The 18,367-nt window shown below is 39.7% G+C and overlaps 1 protein-coding gene and 1 non-coding gene across 6 annotated transcripts in view; one reads left to right on the forward strand and one right to left on the reverse strand.

Annotated features, from left to right (window-relative positions):
- Positions 1-13,261, forward strand: part of RNF125 (ring finger protein 125) — a 50,219-nt gene extending 36,958 nt beyond the window's left edge. The window contains exon 6 of one of the 5 annotated variants that reach the window (XM_036823318.1): positions 12,615-13,261. In XM_036823318.1, the coding sequence (XP_036679213.1) occupies positions 12,615-12,671 (57 nt within the window). In that variant the 3' untranslated portion in view covers positions 12,672-13,261. Of the gene's footprint in view, positions 1-7; positions 4,031-5,061; positions 5,124-10,940; positions 11,905-12,614 lie in introns of those variants that run through there. The other 4 variants (XM_036823317.1, XM_036823320.1, XM_036823321.1 and 1 more) reach the window with 4 other exon arrangements.
- Positions 12,017-12,123, reverse strand: LOC118880433. The gene has a single exon (XR_005016304.1). It is a non-coding gene; the product is annotated as a U6 spliceosomal RNA (small nuclear RNA).
- Positions 13,262-18,367: the final 5,106 nt, after the last annotated feature.

An 18,367-nucleotide genomic window follows, 5' to 3' on the forward strand; every position in this document is an offset into this window, starting at 1 on the left:
ATTGTAGGATTTTAATATAATTGAGGAAGCTCTTATTCAAAGGGTTTTAGACCGGTCACTTCTGGAATATGTGAATCACTCGAACACCACATAATTGTATTAAAAGAAAAGAGAAGGAGACCGTACAATTGCACCATTTTTTTCAAGATGCTGCTTGAAGAATTGGAGGGAAACTGTCAATGTTTGATGGGCAAAAAAGTGTACAACACAGTTATATGTTTGTCCATGTTTATTGTTATACTGCATTTTAAACCTGCTTTCATTTTGGTGGTTTAGGTCTGTTTTACATTCTTGAGTTTCTCAGACACTTAACAGCAAAAAAAGTCTCCATCAGCCATTAATACATGGAAGAGAACATAAGGCTGAGTATGTGGGTGAAGGATCTTTATTTGCAAATCGGATGACATTGTGTGTAATGCTACATATTGATAACTTCCCTCATTGTTGGTCAAAATAACTAATCTTTGTTCTATGGAGAGTGAAACAAAGCGTGGTCATTCAAGGAAATGTGAAATCTCTTCTAGAGTTCACGTTCTAACCGCTAATAGAATAACAGGAATAGCCTTGTATGGAGTAGGAAAGGAAAGTTTTGGCAGTTGACAACGTCCATTTAATCAAATTGTATAACATAATACTGTAATAAAATAAATTTCATGTTAGGAATGTATACTTAATGCTTTGACTTTTTATAACTATGCACACATAAGATTTTAATATTATATTTTTCAAATATTTGTAGCTTATTGTTTAGAAATATTTCTATAATACAGGCAACTTCTTAAGAACCATCAGCTGATATTTACAGTAGAAGTATTCACATCCATAATTTTTAGTGGAAAATCCTAAGGGCTTTGATTTTTTTTTAATTTTATCTTTTAGGAATATTATAAAATAAATATAAAAACTGAAAACCAAACAGAAAATGTATAGCTTATTACATTCTCATAAGGAAACATTCTTTTAGAACTCTGCCAGTCACCTTGGATGTCTTCTATGTGTCCTGTCACAGTTAACAAACCTCTTCCTCAACCCCACAGAAGTAAACACTACATTGATTTTAATAGTACTCACTGCCTTGCATTTCTTTCGTAGTTTATCCCCCAAGTGTGTGTCTCTACACACTAGCTTTTAATCTTACCCATTTAAAATTGCTTTATTAAATATATCGCTTAATGTCTGTTTTTAATTTCTGGGTTTCTCCTTTCTTTTCTTTAAAATTTACCTATTGAAGAACCTGGTTTTATAAATTTCCCACTGTCTATATTTTGTTAATTGCATACTCATGGCACAATTCAGCATGTTCTTCTATCCTGTGGATATTGACACATGGATCCAGAGATGTGAGCAGAATCAGGTTCAACCTTTTGGCCAGACCATAGATCATGGTGTATTCTTTCAACAGAGGGCACAGAATGTCTGGTTCTCTCTTTTGTGATGTCAGCTGAAATTGATACTCAATGCCTAGATCCATTGATTTGTTGTGGGTTGGAGAATATTCTATCATTTCTTTTTCATTTATTAGTTGGAACATTTTTATAAAGAGGTGTTTCCCCATATCTACTATTTGGTTAACCAGTGGTCAAGTTCATATAGGAAAGGGAAAATAAACTTGAATTTTCCCCTTTATTTACCAATTTTTAAGATAATAAACTTGTTTTCTATCATCCTCTGTAGATCACTTTTTTTAAGTGTTGTGAACTCATGGATTCAAACGTATTTGATGGGCTTTAATCCATTTTACATATTGCCTTATTAAAGCTCAAATTGTCCTATCTTTGGTCATTGGGAGCCTTATCAAGTTGACTCTGAGTGCTTTTGACACTACTCTAGCAGTCTTTAATGGCTTCCTTGTAGTCTCATATGACAGGCTATTCCAGGCTCAATTTGTATGTTTCCTGCCCCAGACCTGGTATCCGCCATTTCTCTTAATGAGCCTGGTTACTTTCAGTGAGATATAGTGCTTCAAAACTGTAATTGTGACTGTTAAGTTCATTGCGGCTATATTGGTCTTTGTTTCTAGGAGAGAGCTAGGAAATATCCTTTTTTTTAAGATAAAACACTTCATTCATGAGTTTATTTTGATACTTGCAAATCAAATTAAGTACTACAGGGTTTTTGCCTAATCTTTTCTATTACATTTGTGTCTTTTGCTTTTCTCTACTGAGAATCCTGGTCTTCAAGGACACAGGAATATCCCACAATTATTCATTTCCTTCATCTACTTTATGCATGCAACAGTCTCAGAATAATAATACTAATAAACCATCACCAGTATGATAGCTGGTACAATCAAAAATGTTTTTCATTTGTTCTCCCTAATCTCCTATTTTTTAAAGTTGTACTATATCAACATTTTCAAGGAATTCCCTGGCGGTCCAGTGGTTAGGACTCTGTGTTCTCACTGCCCAGGGCCCGGGTCTGACCCCTGAACGGGGGGAACTAAGATCCTGCACAAGCCGCATGGCGCGGCCAGAACAAAAAAAAACTTTTTTTGAGAACCTATTGGTGTAACATGCAATACTCCCTTCTATCCCCCATTTAGCTAAGTTCTTCAAGTACCTGTATATTTAGTGCTTGCTACCACTCCTTATCTGATGGCTCTGTTTTTCATATTTGGCTCTCTAATGACAAATCCAGGACATAGAATAATATTTCCATCTTGAAGGCAAGCAAAGAAGCTACGAAGACGCTTGATTTCAACTCCTGAGCATAAAATGTTACTTGGTTGTGGTTAGCTTCTTAATTGTAATCGTCTATAAGCTTCTTTGTTCCTTACACATAAATGTAGTCATAGCCATGTTCCCCAAAATTTTCTATAGTAAATTATCCATTACTTCTTAAAAGCCTTGCTTACCATTCTGCCATCCACCGCAAGGTAATTAGAAAAACGTAAAGCTGGGTGAAATCTAGAGGGCCATATTTCCTCCCTTTTAGATACTGGTTTCAAGCTTGCTTTTCACAGCTGCTAACCAGTAAGAACAGATTTTTAGTTTCACCACCTCTCTTCCTACAGTTTGGATGGCTCAACCAATAAAGCAAAACCTATTGGACAACAGGGGCAAAAGGAGAGGAACTTTTAAGAGGTAATCATTAGGTTGAAAATATAGTCCTGGAAAAATAAAAGAATATATTTCTGAGTATTAGTACTCACTATCCAGAAAATAAATTTTTGTTAATTCCGAGCAATACAAAAGGCATCTTTAAATCTGTAAAACTTGAAAAAAACTTCAAAACTTAAAAACTGTATTTTGAGTAAAGCTTTAAGTCACCTGCCACTGTTAAACCTCAGTGCAGCAATTCTACATCCTGTCCCTGGATATCTCTTATGATAATTTTGCCCCCTACGGGACAAACCAGGTGCTGGCCACCTGAATTATTTTGCCTTTTGAATTATTTTGAGTTCTAAAATAGTGAAGTGCAACTATTATTCATTGTTTCACTGTGCCTTTAACCTTTTATTAAAAGGAATTTATAATTCATTGTCTTAAAAAACGAAAACCAATATTTGAAGCTGTTGACTAAGCAAAAAATTTCACTCCTTTTTTTTAATAGCACCTCAAGATGCCAATTTTTCAAGGCCTTATGAGGGAAAAACTGATTCACATGTTATTCTTTAAAAGCTAAATTCTAATCCTACAAAAACCTATGGAGATTTTCCTTTTACATATTTTTTTCACCCAAGTTTCTAAAACGTATATTGAGAAATAGGATTGGGAATCTACGCTGAAGATAGTTCCAGGTCAGATCTTCTAAAAGATCCTGGCTCTAATGATGTTACTTTATTACTTTTACTGGGTGCTAAGTGTCCTTTGTTTTCAAGTGAGCTTACAACAGTTACTGAATACGTTTAACATATAATTAGTACCTTCAAGTAACATTGAAGTTATTCTAAAAAGTCACTAAGAGATTCATCCTTTTATTATTCAACTGCAAAAAATAAATCTGTATAATGATCAGAAATTAAAATGTACAATTCCTTTTCTTCTGTAAATATGTATTATTGTGAGAAATAAAGAATGGCAGGACCATTGCTTTCATTAAAATATCTACTGTGTCTGTTCTTAAACATGGATCTTGATAATTTTTTACATCTAATACCCTTTTATGCTTTTAAACCTCATATGTGTTTTAAATTGTCATCATTCAGCAATATCTATCATGAAAATATACTTTCATTTAGGCCAGTAGTTCTCAATCGGGAGCAATTTTGCCTCCCAGGGGACATTTGACAATGTCAAGACATTTGGGGTTGCCACAACTGTGATGTGCTATTGCCCAGGATGTGGATCAAAGCCAGGGATGCCACTCAACATTCTACAATGCACAGGACAGCCCCTCACAGCAAAGGATTGCCCTTCCTGTCAATCGTGATGAGGTTTAGAAACCCTGGTTTGAGTCAAGGTAAAGCTGAGCATCATGGAGTTATTATTGGCTCTGCTTCCAAGGGACTCCATTGAAATTTAAAAGGCAAGATGAAGATGAATTTTGTATCTCTTACTCCCTGCTAAATACATACTAAGTTTGGGGTGGCTATAGCTGTCATGTACCCCAGTTCAGAATGTACTAAAGCATAGGAAAGTTTTTTTTGGATTTTTTCACAAGAAGAGGAACAGGCCAGAGCACAGGTCTTAATGGCATGACCTCTGATGACTGTTTGCTGAGTGACATCCTAAAAGATACCGGGAACCCAGAATGGTTTGGGAAGGCTTACTTTTATCACTTAGGTTAGAGTTATTGAAGTAAATAAGGTAAAATGGGACTTCCCCGGTGGCACAGTGGATAAGACTCCGTGCTCCCAATGCAGGGGACCCAGGTTTGATCCCTGGTCAGGGAACTAGGTCCCACACGCATGCCACAACTAAGAGTTCGCATGCCACAACTAAGGACCCCGAGTGCTGCAACTAAGGAGCCGGTGAGCCACAACTAAGACCTCACACAAACAAAAATAAATAAGGTAAATATATAACAGAGGGACACCTATGTCTGAGATCCTTGAGGCTAAGAAATATTTAAGCTTTTATCTTATGTCTAGAAAAACCATCTGGTACTTTAATCCTGCGGGCTTCAGAGAAGACCATACACGGGTCTTGATTAGGGCTAACCATTGCCCCAAAGCAGCCATTTAAAAGGCCCATGGAACTTCCCTGGTGGTCCAGTGGTAAAGAACCTGCCTTCCAATGCAGGGGACATCGGTTCCATCCCTCGTCAGGAAACCAAGATCCCCCATGCCATGGGGCAACTAAGCCCGTGCGCCAAAACTCCTGAGCTCGTGAGCCTCAACGAGAGAGCCCACGGGCTGCAACTATAGAGCCCACTCACTCTGTAGCCCAGCGCTGCAACTAGAGAGAGAAAACCCGCATGCCACAACTAGAGAGAAGCCCACGCGAGGCAACGAAGAGCCCGCACGCCGCAACGAAAGATCCTGCATGCCTCAGAGAAGATCCAATGTGCTGCTGCAACTAACACACAGCACAGCCAAAAAATAAAATAAATAAATAAATAAAATGTTTAAATAAATAAATAAAAATAAAAGGCCCAATGGGAACTTCCCTGGTTGTCCAGTGGTTAAGACTCCACGCTTCCATTGCAGGAGGCACGGGTTCGATCCCTGGTCGGGGAACTAAGATCCTGCATGCCACGTGGTACGGCCAAAAAAAACAAAAGGGCCCAGTGAAGGTGAAACACAGAGACTGGTCAAGATAGATTAGGTCATGCTTCGATTACAAACAACCCCCAAATCTCAGTACTCACCCAAGGTCTACTGTGGATCTTGGCTCTTCTCCAGGCAGCTGTTCTCCAGCCTCAGAATTCCGCCTTACTTTGATCTCATAGCATTTGTATATGACCATGTGCCTCTCCAGCCACCCCTCACCACAATGGACTGGAGAATTGGTTACAGAGGTCATTTCCACTCTCATTTCATTTGCTAAGGAAAGTCATGGCCGCACGTAATTTCAAGGCATTGGAGAAGTGCAATTTCAGGTAGAAGAGAACTGGATATTGGGATATAATATTAATGCCAACCATGGAGGTACAAGCTGAGAAGAGCTGACAGAGAAGCAGAGGTCCATAGGGGAAAGGTCTTAAAAACATCTTTGAAAAGGAGGGGTGAAAGTCAAAATGAGACTGGGTTTTTAAAAACAGGAAATAATATTCTTTTTTGCCATGGTAATCTTTTCATTAATTTTATTCACAATTTGGGATCAGTTCACCAAATGAAAAACCTGTCCGTTTCTCAAACATAAGACAATAATTTCTTTTTTTGAATCATTTTTCTTACTTATTAAAAGAAACACCAAGTGCATTCTCAGTCTTTACCACTGTATTTTCTCAGTATACTTCTTGTGTATCTTCATCAGAACCACTTGGGTTACTTGGTATAACTGCATTTTTCTCAGCCCTCCCCAGATGTACAGAATTAGAATGTCTGAAATTCTGATGGATTCATCAGCAAGTCATCAAAATACATTCAGCTCTATCAATTTCTCACTGTCTCCACGATTACAATTTTAATCTAAACTATCATCATCTCTTTCCTGGATCCCTGTAGTAAACATCTAATTGGCCTCCCTCCACTTATGACAGTATGGACCATTATCCATAGAGCAGTCAGAGAGGTCTTCAAAAGCACAAATCTGATCATGCCCCCACCCGCTTCCCACTGCTTAAAATGCACCAAGGGCTTCTCATTGTTACTTGAATAAAATTTAAATGCCTTTCCATTCCCTTCCAAAGTTCCTCATGATCTGGCCTCTGCCTATTTTTCCAATTTCATCTCTACTCTCTCCCTTAATCCCTACATTTCAGCCACACAGGTCTTTAGGTTAAGCACACCAAGATTAGTGGTTCCTGCACCTTGGCACTTTCTATTCCTTCTGTTTGAAAAGCCCTTTCCCAGAGTTTGACATGGCTGCTTTCTAATCTTTAACTCCCAGATCAAATGTCATCTTCTCATAAAGGATTTTTCTCATAATTCTAGCCAAAGTCATTTCCCCCTTTTGTCTATTATCCTATTATAGTTTCTTCTTAACTGCTATTAGAATTTGAAATTAGCTTACATGTTTATTTTCATTTTAATTGAGTGTCTCCCCTCTCTAGAATATAAATTCTTTGAGTGCAGGTATACACCACTAATCTACCCAACATCTTAATGTGCATCTTAAGACAAAATCCAAAACAGTGGCACATGGTAAGTACTTAGTAAATATTTCTGCTAATCTATCATTATAGTTATTGATGATATAAAAACATGTAAAAACATAATGTTTTTATCACATGAAGTTCACAAGAGTGATAAAAAATATTAAAACCCTAGTAATCTAGCTCAAAGTCTTCATGAAACCAAGCAGAAGTATAAATTAATTCGTTAGTAAGAATACCTCAATAGGTAAGTGTCTTAGTCAGCTTAGCAGACTATAAAAAAATACCATAGGCTGATAAAAGATTGAAATAATGCCATTTGCAGCAACATGGATGGACCTAGAGATTATCATGCTAAGTGAAGTCAGACAGAGAAAGACAAATACCATATGATATCACTTATATGTGGAATCTAAAATATGGTACAAATGAACTTATTTACAAAACAGAAACAGATTCACAGACATAGAAAACAAACTTAAAGTTGCCATAGGGGAAAGGGGGTGGGGGAGGGATAAATTTGGAGTTCAGGATTAGCAGATACAAACTATTATATATAAAATAGAAAAACAACAAGGTCCTACTGTATAGCACAGGGAGATACATTCAGTATCCTATAATAAGCCATAATGGAAAAGAATATATATATGTATAACTGAATCAGTTTGCTATATACCAGAAACTAACAACATTGTAAATCAACTATACTTCAATTAAAAAAAAAATACCGTATGGGAATTCCCTGGTGGTCCAGTGGCTAGGACTCCAAGCTTTCACTGCTGAGGGTTTGGGTTCAATCCCTGCTCAGGGAACTAAGATCCCACAAGCCGCAGGATGTGGCCAAAAAAGAAAAGAAAAAAAAAATACCATAGGCTGGGTGGCTTAAACAATAGACATTTATTTCTCACAGTTCTGGAGGCAGGGAAGTCCAAGATCTAGGTGTCAGCAGATTTGGTTATTGGTGAGGGCCCTCCTTCTGGCTTGTTGATGGCCACCTTCTTGCTGAACCCTCACATGGCAGAGACAGTGAGCTCTGGTCTCTTCATCTTCTTATAAGAGTACTAATCTGCTCAGGACCCCATCTAAACCTAATTACCCTCAAAGATCCACCTCCAAATACCATCACATAAGGAGTTAGGGCTTCAACGTGAATTTTGGGGGACACAAACATTCAGCCCATAACAATAAGTATGCAATAATATAAATATAAATAAGAATAGAGAGAAATAGCTAGTAAAACACATACAAAACATGCAAATACAGTAATTAAAGATATTAATTTGAACTCTATAGTGACATATTAATTATTTTTCTATCTTAACACAATGTCTGGCATAGTGTAAGCTCTCAGTAAATATTTTTTGAATCAGTCTATTAGCAAATTTCTCAACTGATGGTCCCCCATGCAAAGAAGATGTGGAGGAAATGGCACACTGGGGTGGTGTTAGTGGTAGAATTTACATATTACAAAGCAATTTGGTAGTGGCGTCTTACCTCTCCTTATAATAAATTTCATAATTTCTCTGAGAAGACTTCTTTGAGCCATCCAAGCAGAGTCAATCACACCATCCTTTATATCACTAGACTACATTATCTCTGGACCACACCTCCATTGCTATAGATACCATATTATATTTCTTTGTTTATATGACTGATACTCATGAGATTGGGCATTCCTTAAGGGCGAGGGTTACATTCACAGGGCCTTACTAGAAACTCAATACATGTGTCTTAGTTTGCTAGGGCTGTCATAACATAACACCATACACCAGGTGGCTTAGACAGAAATTTATTTTCTCACAGCTCTGGAGGCTGGAAAGTCTGCCATCAAGGACCTTCAGGGTTCAGTTTCTGGTGAGGGTTCTCTTCCTGGCTTACAGACAATCACATTCTCACTGTGTCCTCACATGGCAGAGTGAGCAAGAGATCAAGCATTCTAGTGTCTCTTCTTATAAAGGCACTAATCCCGTCATGAGAGCACCACCCTCATGACCTCATCTAACCCTCATTACCTCCCAAATGTCCTGTCTACAAATACCATTACATTGGGGATTAGGGTTTCAACATATGCATCTGAGGGGGACAGAAAATCAGGCCATAACAATATGTTTGTTGAATGGAAAAATGAGTGGTTGACAAATGGTTCAGAATACTCATGTTAGCTCCTCAGTATATCCTTTCCTCACTAATAAAGTCTATATGGGGAGCAAAATTATAGTAAAAAGAGCAACTTTATGTCTGAATTTGCTCATTACTATTTCCCCAGAACTTAGCACAGTGCATCTATGGGCACTCAATAAATATCTGATGAATAAATTAGTGAATAAATTGTAGTTTGAGAAGCATAGGCAAGATGTTCTTAATGAATAAAGTCTTCAAGCCAGATACAGCTCTTCTTTTTAGAGATACACTTGTCAAGTGAGCCAAACTACTAGGCAGCTTCTCTCCTAGACAGAGTTTTAAAGCAGTGAGCAGTCCAGTAACATAGCTCCTACAGGACAAGCAGTATTATTTCACCTTCATTCAGTGATATTAGAGGTATTGCACTAATTCTGAAGGACAACTGTACATTGTATTTTACAGTTGCTGAGTTTAACTTGCTCCAGATTATACAGTGTAGTAATTTGCTGCAGAGTTACTGTAGACAACTAAATAAAACCCAGGTAATCAGATAAAATGAAGGAAATGTTTAGTTCTTATATCTACTATATTTTGATATGCCTCTAAATGTATTTCACCTTGTCCCCTTGACACATCCTTAATACATGCAAGACGGTCAAAGTCTTATATATAAAATCATACTATGCTTTGACAGTATTTCAAGAATGTGTTCTCCAGAAATTTCAGTCTCGAGGTTTTTGATTTTAAAACTACCTTAGGGGGATTCCCTAGCGGTTCAGTGGTTAAGACTCTGCGCTTCCATTGCAGGGGGCACAGGTTCAATCCCTGGTTGGGGAACTAAGAAACTGCAAGCCACGTGGCACGGCCAAAAATTTGTAACGAAATTTTTTTTCCTAAAGTAGTCAAACTCTTAGAAACAGAAAATAGAATGGTTGTTGCCAGGGGGCAAAAGGAGGGCGAAAAGAGGAGTTATTCCATGGATATAGAGTTTCAGTTTTGCAAGATGAAAAAGTTCTAGAGACCTGTTGCATAACAAGGTACATATAGTTAACACTACTGAACCATACAGTTAAAAATGGTTAAAATGGAAAATTTTTTTAAATTTATTTTTTAAATTATTTTATTTATTTATTTTTGGCTGCATAGGGTCTTCATTGCTGCACGCAGGCTTTCTCTAGTTGCGGCAAGTGGGGGCTACTCTTCGTTGCATTGCACAGTCTTCTCATTGCGGTGGCTTCTCTTGTTGTGGAGCACGGGCTCTAGGTGCGTGGGTTTCAGTAGTTGTGGCACACGGGCTCAGTAGCTGTGGCGCACAGGCTTAGTTGCTCCATGGCATGTGGGATCTTCCCGGAGCAGGTCTCAAACCCGTGTCCCCTGCATTGGCAGGCGGATTCTTAACCACTGCGCCACCAGGGAAGCCCAAAATGGAAAATTTTATGCTTTTTTTTTTAACCACAATAAACAAACAAACAAAATTGGTATGTGGGTAAACCAAATACCAATTTATATACCGAATATATAGTTTCATGCCACTCAGTTTGGGAAATTACAATTGTTGGTGAAATTTAGGAAAGACGTATCATGTCACTGGTGAAGCCCTTGAGGTTTCAAAAATAAAGTATTTAAATATAGAGACTGAACAATGCTTCTCCCTGTTGCTTTTTTTCCCCCAACCCCAGGTCTCTCTCCAGACTTCTGATGAAACTTAGAGCACACAGCTTTGTTTGCTTGTTTCTTCCCCCATTTGCAGTTGCACATTCCCTTAGATATTTACTGATTTGTGTTGCCAGTCTGAGTTAGCATCACTTCTTTATAGGATTTTTCATGGAACTCTTAGCACGAGAAGGCAGTTCTTGTTTTTGTTATGGGTACTGTTGAAACCGAGCAGGATCCTGTGGGACCCTCCCAGGTACAATAGCCTTCTCCCCATTTCTTGTTTTTAGGAAAAAGACTTCAGCCTCTTAGACCTTCTTTGAGTTCCAAAGGGCAGATTCAAACTGTTACTAATCAGGGAAATGAGGGAATGCAGAAACAAAGGAAAGGCAGTCAAGAAACAATAGTGCAGCGATGGGGCAGGGTTCTGGTTCCTCCTAGGGGGAGATATGCATAGCAATCTGGTATATATCTCTGAGTTCTTCTACAGAAACTAAGGCCCCCATTCAGTGTGGAGGATGGTAACTTCAGGCTGGGCACAAGCATGTGGACACCAGAATGATTGGAGCCAGAAGGCTGATAATTGGGATTCCTAGAATGCCACCCTGTTACCTTACCACCAACCAATCAGAAGAAAGTCACACACCCTGCAGCCCTCCCCTCAAATTTTGCCAATAAAAACTCTTCCCCAAAAACCATAAGGGAGTTTGGCCTTTTTGAGCCTGAGCTGTCCGCCTCCTTGCTTGGCTCTGCAATAAACCTTCCTCTGCTCCAAACTCTGATGTTTTTGCTTGTTTGGTCTCACTGTGTACCAGGCACAGGAATTTGGGTTCGGCAACACTGTTGTTGTTTTTCACACTAAATGTCCTGAGCTTAAATAATTTCGCATTTGGGGACCACCAGGAGGGAAGGGTTTGACTGAAGCAAACTAGAGGACAGACTTCCAGCAAGTTCCAACAGCATGACACCACAGTGACTTCTCTGCCATCCTGTGAGCCACAGCTGGGCCCTCTCCAGCATGGTCTGGACAAAGGTCTGGAGGTGGAGGTAGAGTCCTTCTTTGGGTGTTCTATCTCAACCCTGTATTATTATTTTTTTTCTTTTAAATATGGAATGCATCATGAATTCGAGTGTCATCCTTGCACAGGGGCCATGCTAATCTTCTCTGTATTGTTCTGATTTTAGTACATGTGCTGCTGAAGCAAGCACTCAACTCTATATTCTTTAGAGTTCTCTTTTTTTACTTTAATTTTTGTTGGAGTATAGTTGATTTGGCATGTGGTGTTAGTTTCAGGTGTACAGTAAAGTGAATCAGTTATACATATACATATGTCCACTCTTTTTCAGCTTCTTCTCCCATATAGACCATTACAGAGTACTGAGTAGAGTTCCCTGTGCTATACAGTAGGTCCTTATTAGTTTTCTATTTTACCTATAGTAGTGTGTATATGTCAATCCCGATCTCCCAATTTATCCCCTCCCTCTTTACTTCTCACGTTAATCCCCTAGTAGAGTTAAAAATTCTTAAAAAAAAAAAAATTCTTCATATTAAACTTTCTCTGTTCAAATAATTGTCAGTTCAAATCTCTTTCCCGATTGGACCCAGACTGAAAATCAGATACTGTTAAATTTTCCTGAGTACCTTCAATGAAGTACAACAAGAAATTTGCATGCTCTCATTGAGATTTTCCTGGATGCAGGTAGAGAAAAAGAAGAATTGGAAAGTGAGAATGCTGAGGTCCAAATCAAGAAAGTAATCATCTGCTGGACCGAAGCGAAGAGCTCAAGTTCCCTGATTCACTTCCCTTTCTGTGCCTAAGATTACAGCGTTGACTGAGAAAGGGTGAGATCCTGGCCACTGGGGAGGAATGAATGGAGGATTTGGGGTACCCTGCCTCGCTGAGCTGTACCACAGTGCCACACACTGGCTCCCCTCCTGACAAACAGGATGGCAATGTCATGGCAAAGTATATTGGACTGGAATTCAGTCTGTGGGGTAGAGTGATATTCTAGAAGATAGAGAGCAAGAGTTCTCTGCCAGCCCAGCCAGTTTCTTCATCTACACTGTCCTGAGACAAAGTTTGTCAAACAGAGCGCCCTGGATATGTGTTATCCCCAGAGTTGCTGCTAACAAATAGAAAATCTGAGGGTCTCCCAGCCTTGTCTCTTCAATTTAGCAGCCCCATGACCTGACACATTTTTTGGTGTTTGCTGTGAGGAAGTTCCCCTAAAATGAAACTGATAAACAGATGACTACAGTTTTATCAGAAATGTAGCACCAGCAGAAACCCAACCTGTGACAGGCCTGTGATTCATTAAAATCAACGGGGCAGAATTTACCAAAATTCATCAAACTAGATGATCAAAGTAGGTGCATTTTATCATACATAAATAATACTTCAATAAAGTTGATTTTTAAAAATAAATAAAGAGTAAAAATAAAATCAATAGGGCAGAATGTCCTAATTCCTTAGAGTCTCAAGAAGAGTCTCATTTTGGTACCCCAATACCTTTAACAAAAAATGAATTGCAAATGAGATAGACCCCTTCCTTCTCCTTAGACAGGCTAGTCTATGCTAACGTCCTTTTAGGTGTTCCCCTGGCAACAGTAATGATCCCAGCAGGTAATATCAGAGAGCCAGATTCATTGACAACGGGATTCTCACCACTCTCACTCAAGTCAACCATGAGACTCAGTGGTTCTCTGCTTTGCTTCATTAACTCTGTCCAACAGCAGACAGTACATATTCTATGGTTCCTTCTCCTTTCTCCATGTTCTAAATGGAAATTCTTATTGTAGTTGTATTTGTTTTGCATTGGGGCACATGAGAGTTGGTTGATAGGGATTACATTTATGATTTAGCCTAAGACTGCAGGATGGGACTTCCCTGGTGATCCAGTGGGTAAGACTCCAAACTCCCAACGCAGGGGACCCAGGTTCGATCCCTGGTTGGGGAACTAGATCCCACGTGCGTGCCTCAACTAAGAGTTCACATGCCGGAACTAAGACCTGGCACAACCTAAATAAATAAATAAATAAATAAATATTTTTAAAAAATCATTACCATATGCAGAGAGTGAGAAAGCAAATGTGGCAAAATATTAATTAAAAAAAAAAAACACTGCAGGATGATGAGATATTAAAACTGGACCAGGGGAATTCCATGGCCATCCAGTGGTTGGGACTCCTCTCTTTCACTGCCAAGGGCACGAGTTCAATCCCTGGTGGAGGAACTAAAATCCCACAAGCCGTGGGGCACGGCCAAAACAAACAAACAAAAGCAAACAAACAAAACTGGACTAGATTAAGACTCAACTAAAGGAAGAAGTAAGAGATATTGCACTGGAAAAATAGTAGTCTTGTGACATTGCCTCTAGAAGCACAGCTGGAAGGGGCTTTGGATTGTCTCCTTTTGAGGAAGTACAAATGCATATGTATTGAGGGGGAAATGGCTGGAATAATTAACTTTAAGAACAGAAAGAAGAGTGTTTATGTTCTGGACTGTTCTTCTATTTCCCTAAAAATTAGGCTTTGTTTGCTTTTAAAAACTGGTGTCAAGCTTTTGCCTCCACTGTTATACTGGAACTAATCTTGTAATAGTTGCCTTTGTCCTGGCTGTGAGCCCAGGACCGAACAATGCCCAGAAGATGTCAATAAATGTTTGAAGTAAATGAAAGAAAAAAAGGAAAAAGAAAAAGGGAGGAGGAGGAAGGGAGAAGGTGGGTAGGACAAAGGACGGGGAGAGGGATCTTTTTCTTCTGTAACTTTCTCTCAAACATCATCAAAGAATATTTGGAATGTGAGTTGATTTGTTGAAATCTCTTGCCATTTCTGGTCTAATCTATAGCTCTGCCTCTGAGGACAGCATAGTTTATCCAGTGAAACAACTTTAGCTGCATTCAGAATATCTTTTTCTCTGCTGGTTTGCTCTCTGCAGATTGGCTTTCTCTGCTTGGGGAAGGAAGGAGGTAGCTGCCCCACAGCTCCTGTTAACATACCTTCCAAGTTAACATAAGCAGATAAATGAGGGGGTCCCCGGAGAAAGAGAACCAGGAACGGCTTTCTTGACATAAGAGAAGCCATTTTGGTCTCAGACATTTTGTGATCTGAGCCTGGCCACAATGCTTGCCCTTGAACAGGTCTCAGTATTAATGATCATAAGGGAACAAAGGAATTCAGGAAGAGAGAAAAGTGCACTGATAAAGCAGAGACCTAGTTCCTCCTCAAGGGATATACATAATAATATATCTTTCAGTGCTGCAGGAACTAAGCACCCAGCCTGCCCCCGCCCCGCCCTGACCAGGTGCAGGATGGAAGAAATGTGATGTTGACCCTCCTGACTTCAGTCAACTAAATCTTGGACTCTGTCAACCTTTGCCCCAATTCTATGCTGAATTCTCCTCTGCTCAAGCCCCTTCACGAATATGCATGTACCCTTAGCTTAAAACTTGTTCAATTTTGCTGTTCAGGTAGACAGTGCTTTAGGAGAGATCCCTGGTGTTCTCCTTACTTGTTGCAAGTAATAAGGCCTTCCTTCTCCCAACCTTTGGCTTGGTTGTGTCTATTGGCTAGATACCCACCAAGAGGCGAACCCAGTTTTCGGGCAACATTAATGCACTTAATGGAGACTGACTAGAATATAGGAATCTCAATTCCATATTCTTGAAACTGTGACAGTCTCAAGTTGGGACGATACACACCTCTATGCTAATCGATTTGTAACGTGGAGGTTTTACTTCACAGGATACATAGGCCCAATGGGGTTACTAATAGGAGTATTATTTAAAACGACAGCTGTATAGTAGTATGTAAAAATGCTGCTGATATGGAATTAAATGTAAGGTAAATATCATGAAAATGCACATTTATAATGACATTTATGAAGGAGTTGAAATTTAACTGTCCCAAACCAGGGTAGACTAAAAAGGTGAATTCCTTTATTTTCTATGTTTAATTAGATCTCACTTTTGAGTATCCATTTGTGCTAATTTGCAGAGATGTGAGGAGTGAATTTAAACTTGCAATGGAAAGTAACTCAGTTCCTTCTCTTCTGGGAAGCAGAACCACTTTTGCAGGGTTTTTTTCTCCTTTACCTTCCCCTTGTCCTTCTAAAGTGTTGATTCAGTTAGGAAAATGGGTCAGGGTTCAATCAGGAAAGAAAGCTCTCAATAAGTAGTTCAAAAGAAAATGTTTAATACGGAAAATTAATTACAAAGATGTCAAAATTGCTGAAAGACCAAGTGTGATAGCAAGGCAAACACAGAAGCCACTGAGAAAAGGCAGGGACTGTCCAACAGGAACTGGGACCATAGAGGGAAGGGTGGTCTCCCAGAAGCTGGAACTGAAACAGGAGGGAAGGAGGCAGGGCACAACCTTTAAAAGAATGATATAGCCATAGGACATGACAAAAACTGGTTAGAACTAACTAGATCCAAGATGGCAGAAGATTTGACTTCCATTGGACTTTGAGCCTCATTATATGCTCATTGTAATACATTAGCATAAGCTAAGTGACACACCCACCAGCACCATGACAGTTCTGAGGCCAACCATCAAAGATCAAAAAGTGGGAGGTGGCCCAATTCCTGGAAATCTCCACCCCTTCCCCAAAATCGTTGGAATAATCCTCCCCCTCATTAGCCTATGAAATTATCCAGCCCATAAAAACTAACCATGCCATATTTCTGTGCCTCTCGCCTTCTGAGATGGCCTACACTCTGTCTGTGGAGCGTGTTTCTCTCTAAATAAATCTACTTCTTACCTATCACTTTGTCTCTCACTGAATTCTTTCTGTGATGAGACATCAAGAACCTGAGCTTTGGACTCCCTAGAGGTCCAGTGGTTAAGACTGCTCACTCCCAGTGCAGGGGGTCCAGATTCATCCCTGGTCGGGGAACTAGATCCCACATGCATGCCGCAACTAAGAAGCCTGCATGCCACAACTAAGAAGTCCCCATGCTGCAACGAAAACCCTGCATGCTGCAACTAAGATGCAGAGCAGCCTAAATAAATAAATAATAAATTAATGAATTTAAAACTAAAAAGAACCTGAACTTCATTAAGTCCTGAGACCAGGTGTGTGATCTCAATTAAAAGATGGTGGGTTCAAGTCCCAATCCGAGGTCCACAGTTTCAGAAACATGGAAGAAATGAGGCCACTGCCAGAAGCAAAGAGAGGGTAAAATTCTGTCACCCAATTGCAATGTGTGTGTGTGTAGGGGGATGTTTCCCATACGCTAAACAATTCTCAGATATCAGCTGAGAGTCCTACAATTCAACTCAATTCTGATACCTACCTGAATATAGTGCCAGATCCCACAGGTTAAGGGCTCAGTCCTACAAGACTGCCCATCCCCCTGCCCACTTCAGACACCAAATCAAAAGTCCAGGTTGTCACCTGTGCTTCTGACCCATTAGCTATAAATCAGAGGTTCCCACTACTCCTTACTTGGGTTTGATTACTTTGCTAGAGTGGCTTACAGAACTCAGGAAAGCAGTTTACTCACTAGATTACTGGTTTATTATAAAAGGATATATACAACTCAGGAACAACCAGATGAAGCGATGTGTAGGGCAAAGGATGGGGGAAAGGATGCGGAGCTTCCATGCTCTCTAACCAGGCCACTTTCCTCAGTTTCCATGTGTTCACCAAGTCAGAAGCTCTCTAAACCCTGTCCTTTGGGGTTGTTACGTAGGCTTCATTACAGAGGCATCATTGAGTAAATCATTAACCATTGGTGAGGGAACTCAAACTCCAGCCCCTCCCTCCCTGGAGGTCTGGGTGTGGTACTAAAAGTTCCAACCCTTTAAGCACTTGGTTGGTTCCTCTGGAGACCAGCCTCCAACCTCTGGGGCTTTCCCAAAGTCACCTTAGTAACATAAAAAAAGATACCTTTACTGTTCTTATCAATTAGGAAACTCAAAAGGTTTTTAGGAGAGCTCGGTGCCCAAAACAGGGACAAAGACCAAATATATATTTCTTATTATAAATCACAGTATCACAGAGGGAGAAATACCTTGACTTCTTCCTTCCTTCCTTCTTCCTTCCAGTTTCTCTTCAATGCCTCCCACTGGCTGAATATAGCAAGAAGTCAGCTGGTAAGGGAGAATGGGATACAGTTTGCAAGGGTTAACTCCAGCAATACAGAGCAGAAGAGAGGAATGGTGTGGCAGGGCGGGAGGAACAGATCTGGCAGTCATTAAGCAAATACCTAGCTCAGATACTCTGAGCTACAAATAACAAAAGAGCCAACTGAGAATGGCTTAAACTGTTAGAAAGGTTTAACAGGAGGTAGGGTAGGGAATTCCCCTGCGGGCCAGTGGTTAGGACTTCACTGTAGGGCGGTTTCAGGGTTGCTGAGATTGATGCTCAATTACATCAAGGACCTCCATTCTTCAGTCTTTCAGCTCTGACGTCTTCAGTCCTTTGGCTTATCCTCTGGCTTGTTCTTT

This window comes from Balaenoptera musculus, chromosome 14 (assembly GCF_009873245.2).
Source record: "Balaenoptera musculus isolate JJ_BM4_2016_0621 chromosome 14, mBalMus1.pri.v3, whole genome shotgun sequence".
Lineage (NCBI taxonomy): Eukaryota > Metazoa > Chordata > Mammalia > Artiodactyla > Balaenopteridae > Balaenoptera > Balaenoptera musculus.